General features: G+C 41.3%; 1 protein-coding gene across 1 annotated transcript in view; it reads left to right on the forward strand.

Moving 5' to 3' along the window:
- The window catches only part of LOC120883239 (multidrug resistance-associated protein 4-like), a 236,405-nt gene that overhangs the window by 137,636 nt on the left and 73,473 nt on the right, over window positions 1-25,296 (forward strand). The window contains exons 14-19 of the mRNA XM_040267267.1: window positions 6,687-6,783; window positions 13,809-14,018; window positions 15,234-15,377; window positions 16,138-16,175; window positions 16,567-16,661; window positions 17,359-17,505. Of these exons, the coding sequence (XP_040123201.1) occupies window positions 6,687-6,783; window positions 13,809-14,018; window positions 15,234-15,377; window positions 16,138-16,175; window positions 16,567-16,661; window positions 17,359-17,505 (731 nt within the window). The remainder of the gene's footprint in view (window positions 1-6,686; window positions 6,784-13,808; window positions 14,019-15,233; window positions 15,378-16,137; window positions 16,176-16,566; window positions 16,662-17,358; window positions 17,506-25,296) is intronic.

Raw genomic sequence — 25,296 nt, forward strand, 5'->3', positions numbered from 1 at the left:
TCATAGTTTTGGAAGCTGGGAAAGTCTAAGATCAAGATGTGGGCAGTTTGGTTTCTCTTTAGACCTCTCTGCTTGGCTTCTAATGGCATTCTTCTTGCATGGTCCTCACATGGTCCTCCCTCTGTCCACGTGCACCCCTGTGTCTCTGTCCTTATGTCTTAGTCTCCTCTTCTAAGGACAGCAGTCAGATTATATTTGGCCCATCCTTATGGCCTTATCTAACTTACACACCTCTTTGAAGGCCCTGTCACCAAATTTTAAAGTACTGGGGGTTAAGACATCAGTATGTACATTTGCAGGGGAAAGAATTCATTCACAACTCACAATTCATGCTACCTGCTGCTGCTGCTGCTAAGTCGCTTCAGTCATGTCCGACTCTGTGTGACTCCATAGACAGCAGCCCACTAGGCTCCTCTGTCCCTGGGATTCTCCAGGTAAGAACCCTGGAGTGGGTTGCCATTTCCTTCTCCAATGCATGAAAGTGAAAAGTGAAAGTGAAGTCGCCCAGTCGTGCCCGACTCTTAGCAACCCGATGGACTGCAGCCTACCAGGCTCCTCCGTCCATGGGATTTTCCAGGCAAGAGTGCTGGAGTGGGGTGCCATTGCCTTCTCCGTGCTACCTAGCAAAGTAAAAAGATTTCAGCAGAGTTAGCAGTGTGTGTGTGTCTGTGAGAGAGAGAGAGAGACATGTGGGGACAGCTCTGAGCTCTGGATACAAGGAGCTGGTATTTCACATTTACTAGCAGGGTCATTTCTTTGAGGCCCTTTTTTGGGTGCAGAGAGGCAAGAATACTGGAGTGGGTTGCCATTCCCTTCTTCAGGAGATCTTCCCGACCCAGGGATTGAACCTGGGTCTCCCGTATTGTAGGCAGGTGCTTTACCATCTGAGCCACCAGGGAAATCAAACTAGATAGCATATTAAAAAGCAGAGACATTACTTTGCCAACAAAGGTCCGTCTAGTCAAGGCTATGGTTTTTCCAGTGGTCATGTATGGATGTGAGAGTTGGACTGTGAAGAAAGCTGAGTGCCAAAGAATTGATGCTTTTGAACTGTGGTGTTGGAGAAGACTCTTGAGAGTCCCTTGGACTGCAAGGAGATCCAACCAGTCCCTTCTAAAGGAGAACAGTCCTAGGTGTTCATTGAAGGGACTGATGCTAAAGCTGAAATTCCAATACTTTGGCCACCTCATGCGAAGAGTTGACTCATTGGAAAAGACTCTGATGCTGGGAGGGACCGGGGACAGGAGGAGAAGGGGACGACAGAGGATGAGATGGCTGGATGGCATCACCGACTCTATGGACATGAGTTTGAGTGAACCCCAGGAGTTGGTGATGGACAGGGAGGCCTGGTGTGCTGCGATTCATGAGGTCGCAAAGAGTCGGACACGACTGAGTGACTGAACTGAACTGAACTGAACTGAGCAGGGTCATTGTACGAGTTCTACCAAAGTTTGTGTGTAACTGGTGCTTAGTATTGGGGTGATGAAAGAGCTCTGGAGATGAGTGGTGATGATGGTTGCACAACAGTGTAAATGTACTTAAAGTTACTGAGCTGTATACTTAAAATGGTTAAAATGGTAGATTTCATATTATGTGTATTTTGCCACACAAAAAATGAACAGTAGTACTGACTCTTTCAAAGTAAGATAGTAGCACAGCTGACACTTGGCATGGCTTCCAGCTCTCTGGTCTGACCCCCACTTTCCTACCCTCTCCTGATCATGGCTTGATGAATTTTTCCTTAGAGAAATGCCTTGTGTCTTGTCATGAGTTCAGTGATGGCTCTAGTGCTGTGGAAGAGATTCCCCACCTTGCCCTCCTGGCATCATGAGTAGTTCAGCCTCCCTGTTCTCAATACCCTACCCTGAACACACAAATGTCTGTCACTCTGTCTTGTGTGCATCTGCACAAATTCTCCATCAGTGTAAGAAGAGATTCTGCTGACTGCTATATTTGCATCACTGGGAGGGGAGAAGACAGAGTTCTGATTGTCAAGTATCGCTGTGCTCATCACAAAAGCTCTCCCAAGTTATTTTCTGAACCCAGGATGTGTTTATAAAGTCCTCTCAACATTTTGGGTGTAATTACTCTGGGTGTACACTTGATAGAAGCAAGCTTGTTTAATTAAGACTGTCCTTTGCCATCAGAACCACATTCTCTGGGGAAACTTCGGGCAGGGAGCATGAATGCAATACTTAGGACATCACTTAGAAGCAACTGAGACTGTTCTCAGTGAGTTAGAAAATTGGATGGAACATTATGCTGTGAGAGATGGTGGTTGTGTTGAAGTTTAATAATGGGGAGTATTTTGTATTAAAAGTGAGTGAATAATATTTCTATTAGCCATTAACAGTTTTCTTCAGTCATGAATCTATATCCAAGGTTACTAAGGTCCGTAAGTTTTACACGTATATGTTGTTACACTTACTACACTAAGTGAGTTCTATCACCTACATAAGGTGAGGGGCCTTAGGTGAACTGATGCAGTGACACCTGTGTCCAGCCATGGATCGTGTCCTGGTCCAGCTCTACATCATCAGAGCCCCCACCTCCTGCATCATCTGCTCTTCAGGTCTGTCCTGATCAGATTCTGACACTGCTGTCTACACAGCTCACTCTCCTGTTCCAGCCCTTCATAAATCCCCCTTGTCCCCCCACCCCATTCAGGATGCAGTTCCAGGTACTCAAACAGAGAACAGGCTTCTTTGCCGTCTGCCCCATCAACCTTTCCAGCTCATCCCCACACCCAATCAGTATCTGGCTGTGCTGGATTTATGGGGGTTCCTTTCTCACCCCTGTCTGCCTGTACATCCTGGTCCCTCTGTCGCAGAGTCAGGGAGCAGTGTACCAGCACACAGAAGGAAGGTGGAAGATGGGTCCTGCCATTCTCTCCTGCTCCTCCAGGGGGCCCCCATGCCCTCTGTCTTCCCACAGCCCTCAGTGGGTGCACTTGACCATTTATGAGTCCCCCTCACTGCCACCCCTTCCCTCACCTCGACCCTTAGCCGTGAATGCAGGAAGGCACCTCAGCCCAGCATGTTCTGTCCCAGGACCCCTGCACCTGCTGTGTCTTCTTCCAGGATTTTTCCCCAGATAGTCTCAGGGCTCCCATGTCACCCTATCTAAGACAGCAGCGCCCCCTTGCTTTTCCCTGAGAGCACACATCACAGCCCAATAGTGCATTTTTTTCTACATTAGTTCAGTGTATTCCCCTCTCCATAGTGCAGAGTGTTGTCTACTGTCTTGACCTGTGGGTATATCCCCAGCACTTGGGATACCACCTCTGCCTAACCAAAGTCTGCCAGTCGAATGAATGAAGGTGAGACTCTGCATTACTTATATCCTTTCTACAATAACCTGCCATGTCCCCTCTCAACACAGCATTTATATAGGATTATTTTGATATAGGGAATTATATGGTTAACAGCTCTTATCTAGAAATAATGTGTAAACAGCTCATCACTGAAGCAATTATTTCTTATGGCATGACTTGGACAATTTTTAAAAGCTTGAAAAATAAAGTATTTTTTTCTAGAGATTTGAATAAAAGTTATTATTTGGGAAGAAATTCAAAATCATCAACTGATCACTTCATTGTAATTATATTACCTCATCTGTGATGGAATGTTAGGAAGAAAACATTTAAAAACTTTTCGGTTGGTCCACCTTGGATAAAGCAACCCATCATATTTGATTAACATCTGCCTTCAGGGACTATTGACAGGTATATTGAACTAAAGAAAAACAATTCCATGGGTTCCAAAGAACATTCCCAAGAAGGTTCAAATTACTGTACAATTGGACTCATTCCATAAGCTAGCAAAGTAATATCTCCAAGCTAGGCTTCAGCAGTATGTGAACTGAGAACTTCCAGATGTACAAGCTGGGTTTAGAAAAGGCAGAGGAACCAGAGATCAAATTGCCATCATTCACTGAATCATAGAGAAAGCAAGGAAATCTAAAAAATAATCCACTTCTGTTTCATTGACTATACTAAAGCGTTTAACTGTGTGGATCACAACAAACTGTGGAAAATTCTTCAAGAGATGGGAATACCATACTACTTTACCTGTCTCCTGAGAAACCTGTATATGGATAAGAAGCAACAGTTAGAACTGGACATGAAACAACTGACTGGTTCAAAATTAGGCAAGGAGTATGTCAAGGCTGTATATTATTACCCTGCTTATTTTACTTTTATGCAGAGTACATCATGTAAAATGCTGGGCTGGATGAATCACAAACTAGAATCAAGATTGTTGAGATAAATATGAACAAGCTCAGATTTGTAGATGATGCCACCCTTAACGGAAGAAAGTGAAGCAAAACTAAAGAACCTCTTGATGGGGATGAAAAAGTATGTACACGTGTATTCTCAGTCATGTCTGACTCCATGTCATGCAACTCCATGGACTGTAGCCCACCAATCTCCTTTGTCCATGGAGTTTTCCAGGCAAGAATACTGGAATGGGTTCCCATTTCTTTCTACAGGGGATCTTCCCAACCCAGGAATTGAACCCCTATCTCCTGCATTGACAGGCAAATTCTTTATCACTGTGCCACCTGAGGATGAAAGAAGAGAGTGAAAAAGCTGGCTTGAAGCTCAACATAAAAAAAAAACTAAGATTATGACATCCAGTCCCACCACTTCATGCCAGATAGAAGGGGAAAATGTAGAAACAGTGACATTTTATTTTTCTGGGCTCCAAAATCACTGTGTACAGTGACTGCAGCCATGATATTAAAAGACACTTGCTCTTTGGAAGGAAAACTATGACAAACCTAGACAGTGTATTAAAAAAAAAGACATCACTTTGCGGACAAAAGTCTGTATTGTCATAGCTATAGTTTTTCCAGTCGTCATATATGGATGTGAGAGTTGATCCACAAAGAATTGATGCTTTCAAACTGTGGTCATGGAGAAGACTCTTGAGAGTCCCTTGGACTTCAAAAAGATCAAACAAGTCAGTTCTAAAGGAAATCAGTCCTGAATATTCATTGGAAGGATAGATGCTGAAGCTGAAGCTCCAATCCTTTGGCCACCTGATGTGAAGAGCCAACTCATTGGAAAAGACCCTGACACTGGGAAAAATTGAAGGCAAAAGGAGAAGGGGGAAGCAGAGGATGAGACGGTTAGATAGCATCATTGACTTAATAGACATGAATTTGAGCAAACTGGAGACAGTGGAAGACAGGGAAGCCTGGTGTGCTGCAGTCCATGAGGTCACAGAGAGTTGGACATGACTTATGGACTGATTGACAACAATTCCATGAAAAACTTTAGTACTAGCTGGAGGAAGGGGTTACTCAGTCAAGAAACTTAGGTACAAAAGCTGAACTAAGACATGTCAAAAGGTAAAAATAAATCTGTTTGGAATTAATGAAACGATGGTGAGTGTGTTTGCATCCCAGGATCTTCTTTCTAATCACAGACCCTGAGTCCAGAGGGTCCCCTCAGAGTTTTTCTATTCTGAGTCCAAAGCATATGACTACCTGTGGTTAGGGAGGAGTGGGGAAGGGAGCTGACATTTACTGAGCAGACTGGTGGTTAGACTTCTCAGAACACGTGATTGTCATTGATGTTGTTCTGAGATGAAGAAACTGAGGTTTATTGGCTCTTCTGATGAAACCGAGCTACAGTCTACTGCCTCCAGGTTCTCCATCTGACTCACTCAGCAGGCTGAGCTCTGGCCCATGTTCCTGAGATTTGCTTTGTGGGGGTGCAGGGCACTCAGAGTACCTGTCTGGAGCCCTGCCCATGCTCACTGGGGCCTTGGACCTGGCTACTTTCTTCTCTGAAGGGGTTGTGGACCCTGTAGGAAGAGACTGGGGCTGAGTTCCTTGGGGTCTGCATTTAAGATGTAGGGGCAGTTTGAGGGGGTTGCTGTGATAAAAAACCACTCAAGTTTGGATAGTTTGGGGCGGGGGTCTTGGCTAAGAGAATTGTGTGTCTTGAGCTGTTGGATGATTTCCTCTGATTTGGGCCATTTGGACTCTCATCTTTCATTTTCATATTCAGAAAATTTTCGGTTCAAATGAAAAGTTTAATTCCTGGTTGGGATGGAATGTTGCATAGATGTATGGAGACCACACTAGCATTCATTTTCTATCTAGTGCTATTTGGGAAGAAGTGTCTAGAAAATGCACTCTGGCAAAGGTTACCAAGAGTCTATTAATTTGTTGTTGTTACTATGTACATTATAAATCATAATCGTTTAGAAAACAGCCTGAGCAAAATGTACAGATAGATTCTCTTCTCCCATTCCTGTATAGTGATGAAATAGTGTTTTAGTTCAGTCAGGTTTTGGAATCTCAGTATTGGTCAGTTGTTTATCATCATGAAACATGTAAATAATTGATGAGTTTTTTGAAAACAAAAAACAAACAAACAAAAAAAACAAAAAACAAAAACCAAAAAACAAAACTAGGTGTTGGTGCCTCCTTCACTGGACTGGTTTTTAGAATATTTGAACAGAGCTGGATTCAGGTTTGCTGCTGATGAATCTGAGGACTAGTCAGATTTATTGATTTATATTGGTACTTAGTTTGTATTATTTATTTGGTATTTAAACCACGGATCTTCAACTCCTGTGTTGTCTTTCTCTCATTATGTTTTCAAAATATGTGTTTTCAATTGGAAGCACCCTCATTCATGTTTTTACATACTGTACCTTTTACATTTGTAGGTGTATTTGCCAAGTTTTGCATGAGAAGATCACAATCTTAGTGACTCATCAGTGGCAGTACCTAAAAGATGCAAGTCAGATTCTGCTATTGGAAAAGGTAAGTAGTTTCTAGAAGTCTGTGGAACTTGCTGACACTCAGGTGTGTTGAAGGCCAGGCCTCTCAACAGTCTCTCCTTGGATTAATGGTAAATGCCCTCTTCTCCCTCAGTTGTACACTTCCTTCTTCTCAGAGCTGGTGGTATTCTTACATTTGAGGATGAATCCAAAGGCCTGTAGAAATGTCACTATTACACTTTAAGCCACATAAAGCTTAAAGTGTATAGAAGTACAACCGCAAGGCTACTGAATCATCACTGTTCTAGTGAAATTGTTAAGGATAATGATGCAATGTTTTTAAGAACATTTTGTTTTCCTTTTCCAGGATTTAAGTCAAATTGTATTGTTTGGAAATTAGAGCTACTGAGACCTGTTTGTATCCACATGATTGTCATGCGCAGTTTGCCTGAAGAACATCTTCCATTAGTACAGGAAGCAAGGTTGGGTAGCCAAGCACCTGGGTCAGAGACACCCACTCTGCTGGTGTTGCCAGTCGCTGGTCTCCCTGCCCAGGTCTCTATGTGCCCAATACACGTGGGAGCCTGTGCAGCAGGAGGACAAGGCCCTGCCTACATGGGGCTCCTGTTCTTATGGGGACAGATGTGACAAAGAAGGTGACATTCTGGCTGCCTCCCTGAGGAGCTGGTGCCTCACAGGGTCTGAGTGACATGAAGGTGGGGACCGTGCTGGCACCTGGGAGAGGGAATCTGAGGCAGGGGGTCTTAAAGAAGGAGCTGACCTGGCAGGTTGGAGGAACAGCAGGAAGACCAGCGGGCTGAGGACAGTGAGCAGGGGGATGTGGAGGGAACAGGTCTCTGAGCAGTGGGCAGTGAACCCAGAAGTGAGGTGGAAGCCTTGGATGGTCCAGAGCAGAGGAGGATGTGGTCTGATGTGGGATTTAAAAGATTCATCTGATGGTCACTGGAGAGGTGACAGCAGAAGCAGTTAGAAGTCTTAGTAAAGCTGAGAAGACAGAAGGGTGGGCCCAGGCTAGAGTATCAGTTTCTAGAGCTTCTGTAACAAAGTACTGCAAACTGGGTGACTTCAAACAACAGAAATTTATTTTATTTTCTTGAAATATAGTTGATTTACAATATTGTATTAATTTTTGCTGTATAGTGAAGTGATTCAGTTATACATATATATATTTATTTTTAAATATTCTTTTGCATTATGGTTTATTATAGGATACTGAATATAATTCTTTGTGTGCTACACAGTAGGACCTTGTTGTTTATCAATTCCATATATAATGCTTACATCTGCTAATCCAAAACCTCGCACTCAAAGTCTCCCCAGCTCCCTCCCTGTTGGGAACTACAGGTCTATTCTCTCTGTCCTCAAAACAACAGAGATTTATTGTCTCCCTGGTCTGGAGGCTACAAGTCCCCAGTCCAGGTGCTGGCAGGGCTGTGTTCTCCCTGAAGGCTGTAGGGGAGAATCTTTCCTTCCTGCCACTGGTGTGCACCGGCCTTCCTTGTATTCTTTGGCTTCCAGCTGCAGTATTGTAGTCTCTGCTTCTGATACCACGTGGCCATCATCCCTTGTTTGTCTGAGTCTCTTCTGTTCTCATAAGGACATCAGTCATATTGGATTTAGGGTCACCCTGCTCCAGTGTGACCTCATCTTAGACTGATTGCATCTGCAAAGGCCCTGCTTCCAAATAAGGTCAGTTCACAGATTTCATGTTTAGGGCATGAACACACCTTTTTAAGGGGCCACCATGGAGAAGGAAATGGCAACCCACTCCGATATCCTTGCCTGGAAAATCTCATGAACAGAGGAACCTGGTGGATTGCAGTCCACGGGGTCACAGGGAGTCAGGCACGACTGAGCAACTAACACATTCAGTGCACGATACCTCACATGATTGGGAGTGGGTTGGAGATTAGTGAGAATTTTTCAGACTTGGTAATTGTTTGATGTCTCACCCCTTGGTTTGTCTGTGTCTGTGCCTCAACACCTCTGTTGTTAACCCTTGTCTCTTTCAACAGACCCATGGCCAAATCTCTCACTTATCAAATGAATTTCTGCTCTAAGAAAGATTATTAAAATATAGCATCTCTACCTCTCAAAGCAATTCCATGTATAGACTGTTCTCCAATCCTCCAGGAATGTGGAGCTCAGATTTCTTAAGCTTGAGACCAGCTAACTTCATGTGCAGAGCAGATGATGTGCTGTGCTTAGTCACTCAGTCATGTCCACCTCTTTGTGACCCCAGACTCCTCTGTCCATGGGGATTCTCCAGGCAAGAATACTGGAGTGGGTTGCCATTCCCTCCTCCAGGGGATCTTCCTATCCCAGGGATCAAACCCAGGTCTTTTGCATTGCAGGCAGATTCTTTACCATCTATGCCATCAGAGAAGTCCAAGAATACTGGAGTGGGTAGCCCATCCCTTCTCCAGGGGATACTGGATCCCAACCCAGGGACTGAACCAGGGTCTCCTGCATTGCAGGAGGATTCATTACCTGCTGAGCCACCAGGGAAACCCACAGAGCAGGTGATACTAGTATGTATTGGCAGTATTGAGTACAGAATAGTGAGAGGCACAATAACATATTTAGCCAGTCCCTAGATATTTTGGGGCCGCCTTATTGCTTCTTTTGAGAATATCATCCTCAATTTTAGAGCAAAAATTTGTCCACTAGGGAGCATCCCTGGATGAGTTGGGGTCCATCCTTTCTGTCTGATCCCTCTCTCACATCAGAGGGGGGATGGCATGCCCCCTTGTCCCCTTGGAATTGTCAGGGCTAGGCTGCTGAGTGAAATTATTGTCTTTGTACCAGTAGTAATTTCCTTGTGCAGCTTACAGATACTAAGTAGAAAGTGGTAATTTCATTAAATAAGGTGTATGCATTTTGTCTCTCAGGTGGCACAAGACACAAGATCTCTTGAATAAAATTCTAATTCTTCAGTATCAGATGGTTCCCAAAGGTTTTATAGGGTTTCTTCCAGGGGACCACCTCAGGGGATGAGAGGGGTCAAAGTTAGGGCCATGGTGTACTTTCTTCTATTTGATCTGCCTTAATGAGATGCTTCAGCAATACGTGAACTGTGAACTTCCTGATGTTCAAGCTGGTTTTAGAAAAGGCAGAGGAACCAGAGATCAAATTGCCAACATCTGCTGGATCATGGAAAAAGCAAGAGAGCTCCAGAAAAACATCTATTTCTGCTTTATTGACTATGCCAAAGCCTTTGATTGTGTGGATCACAATAAACTGTGGAAAATTCTGAAAGAGATGGGAATACCAGACCACCTGACCTGCCTCTTGAGAAATCTGTATGCAGGTCAGGAAGCAACACTTAGAACTGCACATGGAACAACAGACTGGTTCCAAATAGGGAAAGGAATGCATCAAGGCTGTATATTGTCACCCTGCTTATTTAACTTCTATGCAGAGTACATCATGAGAAACGCTGGACTGCAAGAAACACAAACTGGAATCAAGATTGCCAGGAGAAATATCAATAACCTCAGATATGCAGATGACACCACCCTTATGGCAGAAAGTGAAGAGGAACTAAAAAGCCTCTTGATGAAAGTGAAAGAGGAGAGTGAAAAAGTTGGCTTAAAGCTCAACATTCAGAAAACGAAGATCATGGCATCTGGTCCTATCACTTCATGGGAAATAGATGGGGAAACAGTGGAAACAGTGTCAGACTTTATTTTTTGGGGGCTCCAAAATCACTGCAGATGGTGACTGCAGCCATGAAATTAAAAGACACTTACTCCTTGGAAGGAAAGTTATGAGCAACCTAGATAGCATATTCAAAAGCAGAGACATTACTTTGCCAACAAATGTCCATCTAGTCAAGGCTATGGTTTTTCCTGTGGTCATGTATGGATGTGAGTTGGACTGTGAAGAAGGCTGAACGCTGAAGAATTGATGCTTTTGAACTGTGGTGTTGGAGAAGACTCTTGAGAGTCCCTTGGACTGCAAGGAGATCCAACCGGTCCATTCTGAAGCAGATCAGCCCTGGGATTTCTTTGGAAGGAATGATGCTAAAGCTGAAACTCCGGTACTTTGGCCACCTCATGAGAAGAGTTGACTCATCGGAAAAGACTCTGACGCTGGGAGGGATTGGGGGCAGGAGGAGAAGGGGACGACAGAGGATGAGATGGCTGGATGGCATCACCGACTCGATGGATGTGAGTCTGAGTGAACTCCGGGAGTTGGTGATGGACAGGGAGGCCTGGAGTGCTGCAATTCATGGGGTCGCAAAGAGTCGGACACGACTGAGCGACTGAACTGAACTGAACTGAACCCAGATGCCCTCCTTTGATTGGTTTGGCATCCTGAAATTTTGGCCTCATGTTTTGTTTGCCGCTGAGTGAATTAGCTGTGCCTTGTTTCATGGGGTTAGAAAATAGTGAAAGCATCTACATATGAAAGTTCCAAAGAATAGCAAGGAGAGATAGAAAGACTTCCTCAGTGATGAGTGCAAAGAAACAGAGGAAAACAATAGAATGGGGAAGACTAGGAATCTCTTCAAGAAAATTAGAGATACCAAGGGAACATTTCATGCAAAGATGGGTTCAATAAATGACAGAAATGGTATGTACCGAATAGAAGCAGAAGACATTAAGAAGAGGTGGCAAGAGTACACAGAAGAACTATATAAAAAAGATATTCATGACCCAGATAATCATGATGATGTGATCACTCACCTAGAGCCAGACAGCCTGGAGTGTGAAGTCAAGTGGGCCTTAGAAAGCCTTACTGTGAACAAAGCTAGTGGTGGTGATGGAATTCCAGGTGAGCTATTTCAAATCCTGAAAGATGATGCTGTGAAAGTGCTGCACGCAGTATGCCAGCAAATTTGTAAAACTCAGCAGTGGCCACAGGACTGGAAAGGGTCAGTTATCATTCCAATCCCAAAGAAAGGCAATGCAAAGAATATTCAAACTACCACATAATTGCACTTATCTCATACTCTAGCAAAGTAATGCTCAAAATTCTCCAATCTAGGCTTCAACAGTACACGAACTGAGAACTTTCAGATGTTCATGCTGTATTTAGAAAAGGCAGAGGAATCAGAGATCAAATTGCCAACATCTGTTGGATCACAGAAAAAGCAAGAGAGTTCCAGAAAAACATTTACTTCTGCTGTATTGACTATGCTAAAGCCTTTGTGTAGATCACAACAAACTGTGGAAAATTCTTCAAGAGATGGAAATACCAGACCATCTTACCTGCCTCCTGAGAAATCTATATGCAGATGAAGAAGAAACAGAACCAGACACAGAACAGCAGACTGGTTCCAAATGAGGAATGGAGTACGTCAAGACTTTATATTGTCACCTTATATATTTAACTTCTATGCAGAGTACATCATGTGAAATACTGGGCTGGATGAAGCACAAACTGGAATCAAGATTGCCAGGAGATTTATCAATAACTTCAGATATGCAGATAATACTACCCGTATGGCAGAAAGCAAAGAAGAACTAAAGAGTCAGTCTCTTGATGAAAGTGAAAGAGGAGAGTGAAAAAGCTGGCTTAAAACTCAACATTCAAAAAACGAAGACCATGGCATCCAGTCCCATCACTTTACGGCAAATAGACGGGGAAACAAAGGAAACAGTGACAGACTTTATTTTTTTTTGGCTCCAAAATCACTGCAGATGGTGACTGCACCCATGAAATTAAAATACGCTTGCTCTTTGGAAGAAAAGCTGTGAGCAACCTAGATAGCATTTTAAAAAGCAGAGACATTACTTTGCCAACAAACGTCCATCTAGTCAAAGCTACGGTTTTTCCAGTAGTCATGTACGGATGTGAGAGTTGGACCATAAAGAAAGCCTAGCACTGAAGAATTGATGCTTTTGAACTATGATGTTAGAGAAGACTCTTGAGAGTCCGTTGAACTACAAGGAGATCCAACCAGTCAGTCTTCAAGGTAATCAGTCCTGAAGGAAGGAATGGTACTGAAGCTGAAGCTCCGATACTTTGGCCTCCTGATATGAAGAACTGACTCATTGGAAATGGCCTTGATTCTGATAAAGATTGAAGGTGGGAAGAGAAGGTGACAACAGAGGATGTGATGGTTGGATGGCATCACTGACTCAGTGGACGTGAGTTTGGGTAAACTCCGGGAGTTGGTGATGGATAGGGAAGTGAGGTTGTGGAGAGTCAGACATGACTGAGTGACTGAACTGAATTGAACTGGAGGAAGGGAAACTGAAGTAAACTGTCATGTATTTTCAATGAACTTGATTAGATTGGCAGTGGCTTAAGCAGTTGCCTGATCTGAGGAGGCCTGGTTTTCTGCTTGTGATTGGTTGTTTTTAAGTTCTCCTCTCAAATTTGAGCTCACTGATTCTGGGTTAGGTTTTGGTTTGCTGCCAAGGCTTTAGAACCACTCCAGTCTCATGGCCTTCTTGTTTAATGACTTGAACAGAAAGAATATTGAATTTTCAGTTGGGAACTTTCTGAGTTTGTTGGGAAGTTATAAAGACAGTGAAGACACAGCTCATGGATTCTCTGTCCAGTGCTACTTCTTACAGGTCTTGTCCCAGCTGAACACATGCTCCTGTGAAAGTGACATGGTCAGCAAAGATTTGATGAGTGACTCTTACCTATGCAGATGTGCTTGTGCCCATCTCTGTGTCAGTCTTAAGTTTGTTTCCTGGAATATCTTCTCCAATTGACTGTTTTTAAAAATTCTGTTTGTCACATTAAGTTTATCTGAGTTGTCTAAAAAAAAACTACTGATACTTCCACTGACATCTATAGTTTTTGCTTCCCTAAGTGCCCACAGTAGTTATCTCAATGGCCTTCATTTTTAACATATAAGTACACATTTCTTTCACATCTGCCTGCACCTTACACAGTATTTGGTTTGGCAGAGGACAGAAGCCTTGTACTGAAATAGATTTGTGAACCATAATTCCAGACCTAAAAAATATTTTCTTAAAAAAGTTATAGTTTAATACCAGTTAACTTTTCTTAATTAGTATTTAAATTAGATTAGTATTATCTAATGCAAGTACATTCCTCTCAAGTTTAAAATTTTTATTTTAGGGTGAAATGGTGCAAAAAGGGACTTATGCTGAGTTACTGAAATCTGGGGTAGATTTTGCTTCCCTTTTAAAGAAGGAGAATGAGGAGGCTGAACCATCTCCAGTTCCTGAATCTCCTACTATGAGGACTCAGACATCTTCCGAATCTTCAGTTCAGTCTCAACAGTCTTCCACACCCTTGTTGAAAGATGCAGCTGCAGAAGACCAAGATGTGAGTTTCTCATTCTGCAACATCCTGGTCTGTCCACTTTTGATGGCTATTCAGTCTTCTCCTTTCATGATATCTTTGTCTCAAAGTAAAAATAAGTTTCCAGGGCCTTATTCCAGGAATTGGTAGAATTAAATTGCTTTCTGATCAGGGTTCTCCTTTGGGTATAGGATGATGAATCTTATCAAGATCAGTAGTGGGTACACTGCTATGAATTTCTGGGCGTATGTTTATAATGGCTCCCAGCTTCCCTTTTACAACCAGAGGCTTACTATGAAGACCCTCTCCTATCAAATCCTGCTGTGATCACATTAAATCAGCTATTTTCCCTACATATTAGAACGTTCTGGCACAGCAGATGACTGATTGTCATATTTTGCCTTGGTGTCAGAAGGTTTGTGATAGACCAGAGATAACATGTGCTAAGGACCTGACACACAGCAGACACTGATTAGTCCATCACATTCCACACACAAGAATTACTGAAATTCAGGAACCATGTAGATTCAGATCATATGTTGTCCTCCTGCTATCCAAACTCACTTTACTCCAACTTGTTGTGTGAACTCAGCTTACTGTATTTGACTAGTATTTTGAGGACCAGCTATGTTTTATGTTTGAATGACACAAGTCATCTAGAGGGATACATTAACTGCATATCATTTTGTGTGTTATTTTGGAACAAACTTCTGCATTCATATTTGAATTGGATATGTTTTGAGTGTGCCGAAAGTCATAATATCCTATTTTTATTCTTTAGTCATATAATTTATTTTTTAATTGGAGTATAACTGCTTTATAATGTTGTGTTGCTTTCCGTTGTGCAATGAAATGAATCTGCTATATGTATACATATATCCCCTCCCTCTTGGACTCCCTTTCCCCCCGTACCCCTGTCCCAAACATCTAGATCATAACGCAGCACTGCTACTTTAAGCAAAGCCACACAACAATGAATAACCTTGTGCAAATGATATTTCCTTATTTCTAATAGATTACTAGAAGTAGTATGGCTGGGTCCAAGAGTCAATGCATATATGGTTTGGTTAGGTATTTCCATACCCTGTCCATAGGAGATGGACCATCTTGCACTCCTACCAGCATGTGAGGTGTGTCTGTTTTTGCCACAGAATTGCAATTTAGGGCATTGTTGAACTTTTGTAGTTTTGTAGTTCATTATTTAAAATTTTGTCTTTCACTGCCATTTTTCCCTCCAAGACTGAGAATATACAGGATACTACACTATCTAAGGAGAGACGTTTAGAAGGAAAAGTTGGTTTTAAGACCTACAAGAATTACTTCAGAGCTGGTGCTCACTGGTCTGTCATCATTTTCCTTATTCTAGTATGCATAGCAGCTCAGGTACGTAAGGAAATTTGTTTTGGTGTGTGCCCTTAGCTTGATATTCACATACTATTTGATACTACTGTATCTATTTATTTAATTTTATTTTAAAAAAACTGGCTCATGAAGCTGTGGGATCTACCTGTGTGAATCTGAAAGCAGAAGAGCAGGCCTGCAGGCTGGAACCTCAGGCAGGAGCTGCAGTCTTAAGGCAGAATTTCTTCCTCCTCCGGGAAGCTTCAGGTTGTGCTCTTACAGCCTTCGACTGACTGGATGGGGCCTGCCACATTGTTGATGGTTATTTTTACTCAAGTTGACTAATTATAGATAGGAACCATGATCCACAAAAAATACCTTCACATTAATATCTAGAGGAGTGTTTGATTGAATGACCAGAGACTGGAATGGCCAAGCTGGCACAGAAAACTGACCATCACAGTACCTGTCAAGAGTCTTCCTTCAAAACCCTGAGCATTTATACTCCTACTTTTTTTTGACATGTACTTGGATTTGCATTCAAATATGCTATCTTTGGGTAACAAAATAAGTGAGGCTTATTGATGTGTGTTTGTGACAGATTCTAGAAAAAAAAAAAAAGAATGCCTTTTAGAGATATTAAAATATAACATGTACATCACCTGGGATGTGGGGCTTGGCACAGACCTGAGTCAGAAGGACCGTCTCCCTATTCTGGAACCTTTCCTTCCTCCATCCTGGTGAGCGGGGTGTGAGGGCTCAGTAACGTCAGTGTGTGAATGATTGTTGTTTCCTGCTCCAGGTTGCCTACATCCTGCAGGATTGGTGGCTTTTAAACTGGTGAGTGATTCCTGCTCTGACCCAAAGTGCTGTGAAGGCTACATGGAGCCTCACCTTCCCACAGGGTCAGGGGGAGGGGTGGGGTTGTTCAGCCTCCTCTTCTGACCCTCATGTAGTTTCCCTGAAGAAAAATGACAGTTCCTGCTGGACTGTGACCCTCCCATGGTCTCTCTCCATGTCTCACTCTCTCAGAAGCTTTCTCACAGACATTTTTGAGAACTGAAAGTTGTGATTCAAATGGTATCTCTATAAGGTAGAGAGACATAGGGTCCTTAGAGGTTGGAACCATTATCTAGCATTAAATTCATCTCCTAAATCAAGGTTAATTTTTTTCTGGTATATATGTACATTCTATCTATAGCATAATATTTTTTTCTTCCCTGTTCCATAGGGCAAATGAACAGCATACTCTGAATATCATGGCATATAAAAAAGGAAATATAACGGAGATGCTTGATCTGGACTGGTACTTAGGAATTTTTTCAGGTAAAGCCGAATCATCTGGTCTATTATACTAGAGTCTAAGGTGCTTACAAGGAGCCTGCATGCACAACTAGGGCTTCCAGGAGAAATTCAGAGATACCTCAACAAATAAGAGTCTGAGTTACATTTACTTTATTAACTGGAATAATTATTTAAAAAATCTACTAGAAGGTGAATGAAGACTCTTAATTTGCTCTGTACTGGATTTTGGAAGTTAAACTAGAATTGAATATTCAGAAAATCAGCCACTGGAAACATGTGCTACTGTCTATTCTAATGGGTTGCTGTATCTAAATCTTATTATATGGATGGACAAGGGGATTAGAAATGGATTCCCACCCTGTGGTTTGAATTTTTCCAGTTCTGTCTGAATAAACCTTGCAAATTGAGTTTGGAAAGCCTAGAATGAAATTGTAGTTTACACTTCATTTTTTATTCACACATGGTTTCTGTTTAGTGAAAGGAAAATACTGATTTTCATATTCTTTTTAAGGTATCTTGTGAATGCATTAAGCTCTTACAGAATCCATTCTATATATGTATCTAACCTTATTTATTTCACATTCTATATACAAAATTTATATGTAAATTCTTTTATAGTGGAAAATACGTATTATCTTTATAAACTGCGTGCTGTACTTCAGTATCATTGAAGAAAAGGCAGAAATTTTGTGTTATAAGTGACATTTCATTATTTCAGGTTTAACTGGATCTAGTCTCCTTCTTGGTGTCACAAGATCTCTGTTGGCATTGTATATCCTTGTTAATTCTTCACAAACTTTGCACAACAAAATGTTGAAGTCCATTTTGAGAGTTCCGGTATTGTTCTTTGATAGAAATCCAGCAGGTAAGTCAGACACCAATTTTCTCAGTAAATATATCTTAACACATTTAGCCCTTTGCCATGTTCTGGTATTTGAAAATGGAAGAGATGCTTGGAAGAAATCACTGTGTGTGTCGATTCATTTTCTACAAAAATCTTCACTGATATTTTTCTCTTACTAGAGAAAATTTGAATATAGGTGTATATAAACTTTTCATTTATGTGTGTGGGAGAAGATAAATGAATGTTCACTTAGTAGAATGATTTAGGAATCCATTTGTTGTGTGGTTTATGAAACACCATATATTTGTTTTAAAAATGTATTTATTTTAACTGGAGGATAATTAATTTACAATATTGTGGTGGTCTTGCCATACATCAACATAAATCAGCCATGACTGCACAATTGTCCCTTCATCCTGACCCCCCTCCCACCTCCCTCTCCACCCCATCTCTCAGGATTGTCCCAGAGTACAGGCTTGAGTGCCCTGCTTCATTCATTGAACTTGCACTGGCCATCTATTTTACATATGGTAATATGCATGTTTTAATTCTATTTTCTCAGATCATCCTACCCTTGCCTTCTCCCACATAGTCCAAGAGCCTGTTCTTTACAGGCTCTCTGTTTCTTTTGCTGCCTTGCATACAGGATTGTCATTCAGTTCAGTCAGTTCAGTCACTCAGTCATGTCTGACTCTTTGCGACCCCATGAATTGCAGCACGCCAGGCCTCCCTGTCCATCACCAACTCTGGGAGTTACCATCTTTCTAAATTCCATATATATGCGTTAATATTCTATATTGGTGTTTCTCTTTCTGACTTACTTCACTCTGTATAACAGACTCCAGTTTCATCCACCTCTTTTGAACTGACTAAAATGCATTTTTTTAGAGCTGAGTAATATTCCATTGTGTATATGTATCATAACTTCCTTATCCATTTGTCTGTCGATGAACATCTAGGTTGCTTTCGTGTCCTAGGTATTGTAAACAGTTCTGTAAAGAACATTGGGGTGCTTGTGTCTCTTTCAGTTCTGGTTTCCTCAGTGTGTATGCCCAGCAGTGGGATTGTTGAGTCATATGGCAATTCTATTTCCAGTTTTTAAAGGAATCGCCACACCGTTTTCCATAGTGGCTGTACTAGTTAGCATTCCCACCAACAGTGTAAGAGGGAAACACCCTATATTTGATGTAAACATATTTAAATGTCCTAGACTAGTTGCTAAAACATGGACTCTTAAATAGCATTAAGTTCAGTTCAGTTCAGTCAGTTCAGTCGCTCAGTCATGTCTGACTCTTTGCGACCCCATGAATTGCAGCACGCCAGGCCTCCCTGTCCATCACCAACTCCCAGCGTTCACTCAGACTCACGTCCATCAAGTCAGTGATGCCATCCAGCCATCTCATCCTCTGTCGTCTCCTTCTCCTCCTCCCCCCAATCCCTCCCAGCATCAGAGTCTTTTCCAATGAGTCAACTCTTCTCATGAGGTGGCCAAAGTACTGGAGTTTCAGCTTTAGCATCATTCCTTCCAAAGAAATCCCAGGGCTGATCTCCTTCAGAATGGACTGGTTGGATCTCCTTGCAGTCCAAGGGACTCTCAAGAGCCTTCTCCAACACCACAGTTCAAAATCATCAATTCTTCAGTGCTCAGCTTTCTTCACAGTCCAACTCTCACATCCACACATGACCACTGGAAAAACCATAGCCTTGACTAGAAGGACCTTTTTTGGCAAAGTAATGTCTTTGCTTTTGAATATGCTATCTAGGTTGGTCACAACTTTTCTTCCAAGGAGTAAGTGTCTTTTAATTTCATGGCTGCAGTCACCATCTGCAGTGATTTTTTTAGGTTGTCCCATATGAAGAACCTTCCTGTAAGTAATCTCCCTGTAGAACACAGGCTGTATGTTTCTTTCTTTCATTGCCCTTTCATTCCTGGAATCACACAGCTGTGGCATGTTCTCCAACTATGAGGTTTTCCTAAGAAGGTAATGACTTCCAATTACATATAAGAGGCTTTGTGTTATCTAACAGGTGAATCTTCAATAGTAAGTTTCGAATATGAGTGTCCCTGGAGGTTTACCAGTGGTTGATGCCTCCACCTTGATGCCTTTCACCTGTCTTTGGAATGTATCCTCCTGACTTGGGTTTCTATGAAGAGTTATTTCATCAGTTAATTGGACATGCTCACTCTGTCCAGTTAATTAGACTTGTGCTGAGGCCCAGGGCAGCTTTGTTTTTGCAGGTGATGATTGACAGGACCTACTGAGGTAGGAAGGTGGGCTGGAGGGAGGATGGAAGTAGTCTTGGACTGGCCATGAACTAATCGTGTGACCAAGCCCAAAGCAAGTGGATACTACTTGGGCAGTCAAATATCAAGGCATGATATTGTCATGATATAAGTATGGACTCTGGAGCCACCTTTCTAAGTTCAGTCCCAGTGCTAGTTCCTAATTGTGATAGCTGATTGTAGTTATGTTAATATTTATGTATTAATATCTCTGTGTCTTAGTTTTCTTACCTGTAAAATAGAGATGCTGTTCATATCCACCATATCACAATACCATGGAAATTAAACAGGTTAATACATTCAGAGGGCTTAGCACATGGTCAGTGCCTAATGAACCTTAGTGATGATGATGACGTGGTATCTGGGAACTTTGTCTTCTGTGAGATGGGAATAATGGCTGCCCTCCTTGTTTCATAAGACTTTTGTGAGAATTAAATAAGACTGTTTAGGGTAGTATCCTGTGCAGATTTATTCAGCACTTGTTTAGTTCAGGCACTGGATAAAACACAGGATAATAACCTGCAAAGGCCCACACAGATCTCGTCTTACTATGAAACTGTAGAGAGAAAGTGATTGGAGGAGTCTATGCTATTATGGCTGTGACGTTGTTCCACTTTGTCAGTTAATGCAAAAACTACAGTCATAAAGTTTGGAGCATTAAGTGGGACTGGATTTCTTTCATCACAGCTTCTGAGTGCTCATGACCACAGTTTACCAGGCTCTTCATGTTCAAGACCTTTAGGCTTCTCCACATGCTGATTCATTTATTTTTCAAGGGTTTGGGACCAAGTTTAAATCTTTGAGGTTGCTCATCTTAGAGCAGTCGGCACACTCGTGTTTATCTTGCTTCCTTCTCCTTGTATCTCTCAGCAGGGCTTCATTCTTTCAAGAAAATAAAAGCCCAAATAAGTACTGCAAAGACAGGCCTAGTTTGCCCCAAAAGTTTAGGGGCCAAAAATTATTTATTTGCTCTTTTAATGATGGGTTAAATTAAACTCCTTTTTATAGTTTATTTTCAAAAGTAGAATTTATAATAAATTATTTGTGGTGGACTTTCTTTCTTGTATGTGATGGCATGAAGAGCAAACCACATATAGTTGTCCTTTGGAAGTTGCAGTTCATAGATCCAGACTATTCAGGCTTCCAAGTTCTGTTGTCTGTCAATCAAGGAACTGAAACTGTTAAACAACTAATACATTTCCCTGGGGGTTATTTATGCTTTAAAGAAGTTATGTGGGTTAAATATTTGATATCTGAAATTAGCTTTACCTCACAAACTTAGGCCTTTATGAAGTAAAGAGGAGGAATTCATCCATTTTATTATTTTTTTATTTTTTAAAATTTATTATTATTATTATTTTTTACTTTACAATATTGTATTGGTTTTGCAGTCTTTTGGAATTTATCCATTTTAAAACATCAGTAGACATTTAAAATCTATTATTGGACAGAGAGTTGGGATGTAGGTGAAGATGCTGTGACGTCCCAGTTCTACTGAAACATAGCTTTGGAAGAGCTGTGCCAGTCATTTTTCTTCTCTTGGCCTCAGGTTTTAACATGTAAGAAGTGGGGACCTTTTCACTCTATTGGTCATCTACTAGTTGTTATTTGTGGACCCAAGCACTAGAGAAAAAGTCCCTGTCTTCAAGGTATTTGAAAATGTAAATAATTGCATACAATGGATTGATTCTTTTTTTTTTTTAATGTCATGTCAATATTCTATGATTCCATATAGAAAAGATACAGATCCAAAATTTAATACAGCTGTAGATTGGAGATCTCAATTCACATGTACACACAACACAGACACTTATAAGCATAACCCTGTGGTGTATTTCTTTTTCATAGTCAATTATATAAGTTGTTGCCCTTATTTTCAAAAAATTTCTAAAAACTGTTCTGGAACTTAAAGATGAAATGTTTTCAAAATGATATCACACCAGTGGGAATGTGAGAGGAATTTAGGAAATAAAACTGATTTTTTTTAAACTATCATCTCTAAGCTTACAGCAAACTCAGCTCAGTATCCAGACTCTTGATGATACTGAAATGCTTTCTTGAGCCACCAAGGACAGTCTAGGTGCTAAAGCTCATCTCAGAAAGTGTGTTAGGGAAAGAAGAGGGAAGCCAGAACTTTCGTTGTTGCCCTTGGTAATCTCTACACATGCTTCTCTCTGGGCCTTTTAGAAGCATGTTACAAATGTTTTGACAGTAGGCTGAACAAAAGCCATGATGTTTCCTTCATAAATAATGTTGTTATGAAACTAACTGTGACCTGTTGAATGTTTTTTTCATTCTTGGTAACCAGGATTAATTTTCAGAAATTTCTCCCTCAGGTGAAACTCTAATATTTAGGAAAAAAGATGACAAGCTTCCAAGTACACTTTGAGTGGAAATTTATTAAGAGGTTGTTGAGTACAAAGCTATTATAAAATCAAGTTCTGGGTTCTGGAAGTATTTTCCTTTCCTTTCTTTTTTTTTTGCAACTGCATTTTAATAGATTGTATCCCATGGGATTAGTTTTCATTCCAATCCTAAATAAGGGCAATGCTAAAGAATGGTCAAACTATGGTACTATTGCACTCATGTCATATGCTAGCAAATATATGCTCAAATCCTTCGAGCTAGAACAACTGACCAAGAATTAACCTCCAAAATATACAAGCAGCTCATTTAGCTTAATACCAAAAAAGCAAAGAACCTAATCAGAAAGTGGACTAAAGACATAAACAGACATTTCTCTAAAGAAGATATATAAATGGCTAATAAACACATGGAAAGATGCTCACCTTCAGTCATTATTAGAGAAAAGGAAATCAAAACCAAAATGAGGTGTCATCTCAAGTTGGTCAGAATGGCCATCATCCAAAAGTCCACAAATGATAAATGCTGGAGAGGGTGTGGAGAAAAGGGAACCCTGTTGCACTGTTGGTGAGAATGTAAACTGATACAGCCATTATGGAAGACAATATTGTTGTTGCTGTTCAGTCATTCACTCATGCCTGACTCTTTGTGACCCCATGGACCGCAGCATGCCAGGCTTCCTGTCTATCACCAACTCCCAGAGCTTACTCAAACACATGTCCATCCAGTTGGTGATGCCATCCAACCATGTCATCCTCTGTAGTCCCCTTCTCCTCCTGCCTTCAATCTTTCCCAGCATCAGGATCTTTTCCAATGAGTCAGTTCTTCACATCAGGCAGCCAAAGTTTTGGAGTTTCAGCTTCAGCATCAGTCGTTCTAATGAATAATCAGGACTGATTTCCTTTAGGATCGACTGGTTTGATCTTCTTGCAGTCCAAGGGACTCTTGAGAGTCTTCTCCAACACTACAGTTGAAAAGTATCATTTTTTCAGCGCTCAGCCTTCTTTATGCCCCCAACACTCACATCCATACATGACTGTTGGAAAAACCATAGTTTTGGCTAGGCAGACCTTTGTTGTCAAAGTTATGTCTCTTCTTTTTAATACACTGTCTAGGTATGTCATAGATTTTCTTCCAAGGAGCAAGCATCTTTTAATTTCATGGCTGCAGTCACTGTCCATGGTGATTTTGGAGCCCATGAAAATAAAGTGTGTCACTGTTTTCATTGTCTCCCATCTATTTGCCATAAAGTAATGGGACCAGGTGCCATGACCTTTGTTTTTTGAATGTTGAGTTTTAAGCCCTGAGTTTAAGTGAAAAATTTTTAATTTTTTTCACTCTCCTCTTTCACCTTTATCAAGAGCCTCTTTAGTTCCTTTTCATTTTCTGCCATAAGGGTGGTGTTATCTCCATATCTGAGGTTATTGATAATTCTCCCAGCAATCTTGATTCCATCTTGTGCTTCATCCAGCCTGGCATTTCACATGATGTACTCTGAATATAGTTAAATAAGCAGGGTGACGATATACAGTCCTGAGGCACTCCTTTCCCAAGTTGGAACCAGTCCCTGTTCTGTGTCCAGTTCTAACTTTTGCTTCTTGACCTCCGTACAGGTTTCTCAGGAGGCAGGTGAGATGGTCTGGTATTCCCATCTCTCTCAGAATTTTCCACAGTTCATTGTGATCCACACAATCAAAGGCTTTGGCATAGTCAATGAAGCAGAAGTAGATGTTTTTCTGGAACTCTCTTGCTTTTTCCATGATCCAGCAGATGTTGGCAATTTGATCTCTGGTTCCTCTTCCTTTTCTAAAACCAGCTTGAACATAAGGAAGTTCACGGTTCACGTATTGCTGAAGCCTGGCTTGGAGAATTTTGAGCATTACTTTACTAGTGTGTGAGATGAGTGCAATAATGCAGTAGTTTGAGCATTCTTTGGCATTGCCTTTCTTAGGGATTGGAATGAAAACTGACCTTTTCCAGTTCTGTGGCCACTGCTGCGTTTTCCAAATTTGCTGGCATATTGAGTGTAGCACTTTCACAGCATCATCTTTCAGGATTTGAAATAGCTCAACTGGAATTCCATCACCTCCACTAGCTTTGTTCATAGTGATGTTTTCTAAGGCCCACCTGACTTCACATCCCAGGATGTCTGGCCCTAGGTGAGTGATCATAGCATCATGATTATCTGGGTCATGAAGATCTTTTTTGTACAGTTCTTCTGTGTATTCTTGCCACCTTTTCTTAATATCTTCTGCTTCTGTTAGGTCCATACCATTTCTGTCCTTTAATGAGCCCATCTTTTCATGAAATGTTCCCTTGGTATCTCTAATTTTCTTGAAGAGATCTCTTCTCTTTCCCATTCTATTGTTTTCCTTGATTTCTTTGCATTGCTTGCTAAGGAACGCTTTCTTATCTCTCTTTGCTATTCTTTGTAACTCTGCATTCAGATGGCCAGTGAGCATGGCCGTTATCAAAAAGTCTACAAACAATAAATGCTGGACAGTGTGTGGAGAAAAGGGAACGCTCTTGCACTGTTGGTGGGAATGTAAATTGGTACAGTCACTATAGAAGATGGTATGGAGATTCCTTAGAAAACTAGGAATAAAACCACCATAAGACCCAGCATTCTTTGACATTGCCTTTCTTAGGGATTGGAATGAAAACTGACCTTTTTTCAGTCCCTGTGGCCACTGCTGAGTTTTCCAAATTTGCTGGCATATTCAATGCGCCACTTTCACAGCATCACCATTTAGGATTTGAAATAGTTCAACTGGAATTCCATCACCTCCACTAGCTTTATTTGTAGTGATGCTTTCTAAGGCCCACTTGACTTCACATTCCAGGGTGTCTGGCTCTAGGTGAATGATCACACCATTGTGGTTATCTGGGTCGTGAAGATCTTTTTTGTACAGTTCTTCTGTGAACTTCCAGGTGTTCAAACTGGATTTAGAAAAGGCAGAGGAACCAGAGATCAAATTTCCAACATTCAATGAATCATTGAAAAAGCAAGGGAGTTACAGAAAAAAAACATCTATTTCTGCTTTATTGACTATGCCAAAGCCTTTGACTGTGTGGATCACAATAAACTGTGGAAAATTCTGAAAGAGATGGGAATACCAGACCACCTGACCTGCCTCTTGAGAAATCTGTATGCAGGTCAGGAA

Source organism: Oryx dammah, unplaced genomic scaffold, assembly GCF_014754425.2.
Source record: "Oryx dammah isolate SB20612 unplaced genomic scaffold, SCBI_Odam_1.1 HiC_scaffold_24, whole genome shotgun sequence".
Lineage (NCBI taxonomy): Eukaryota > Metazoa > Chordata > Mammalia > Artiodactyla > Bovidae > Oryx > Oryx dammah.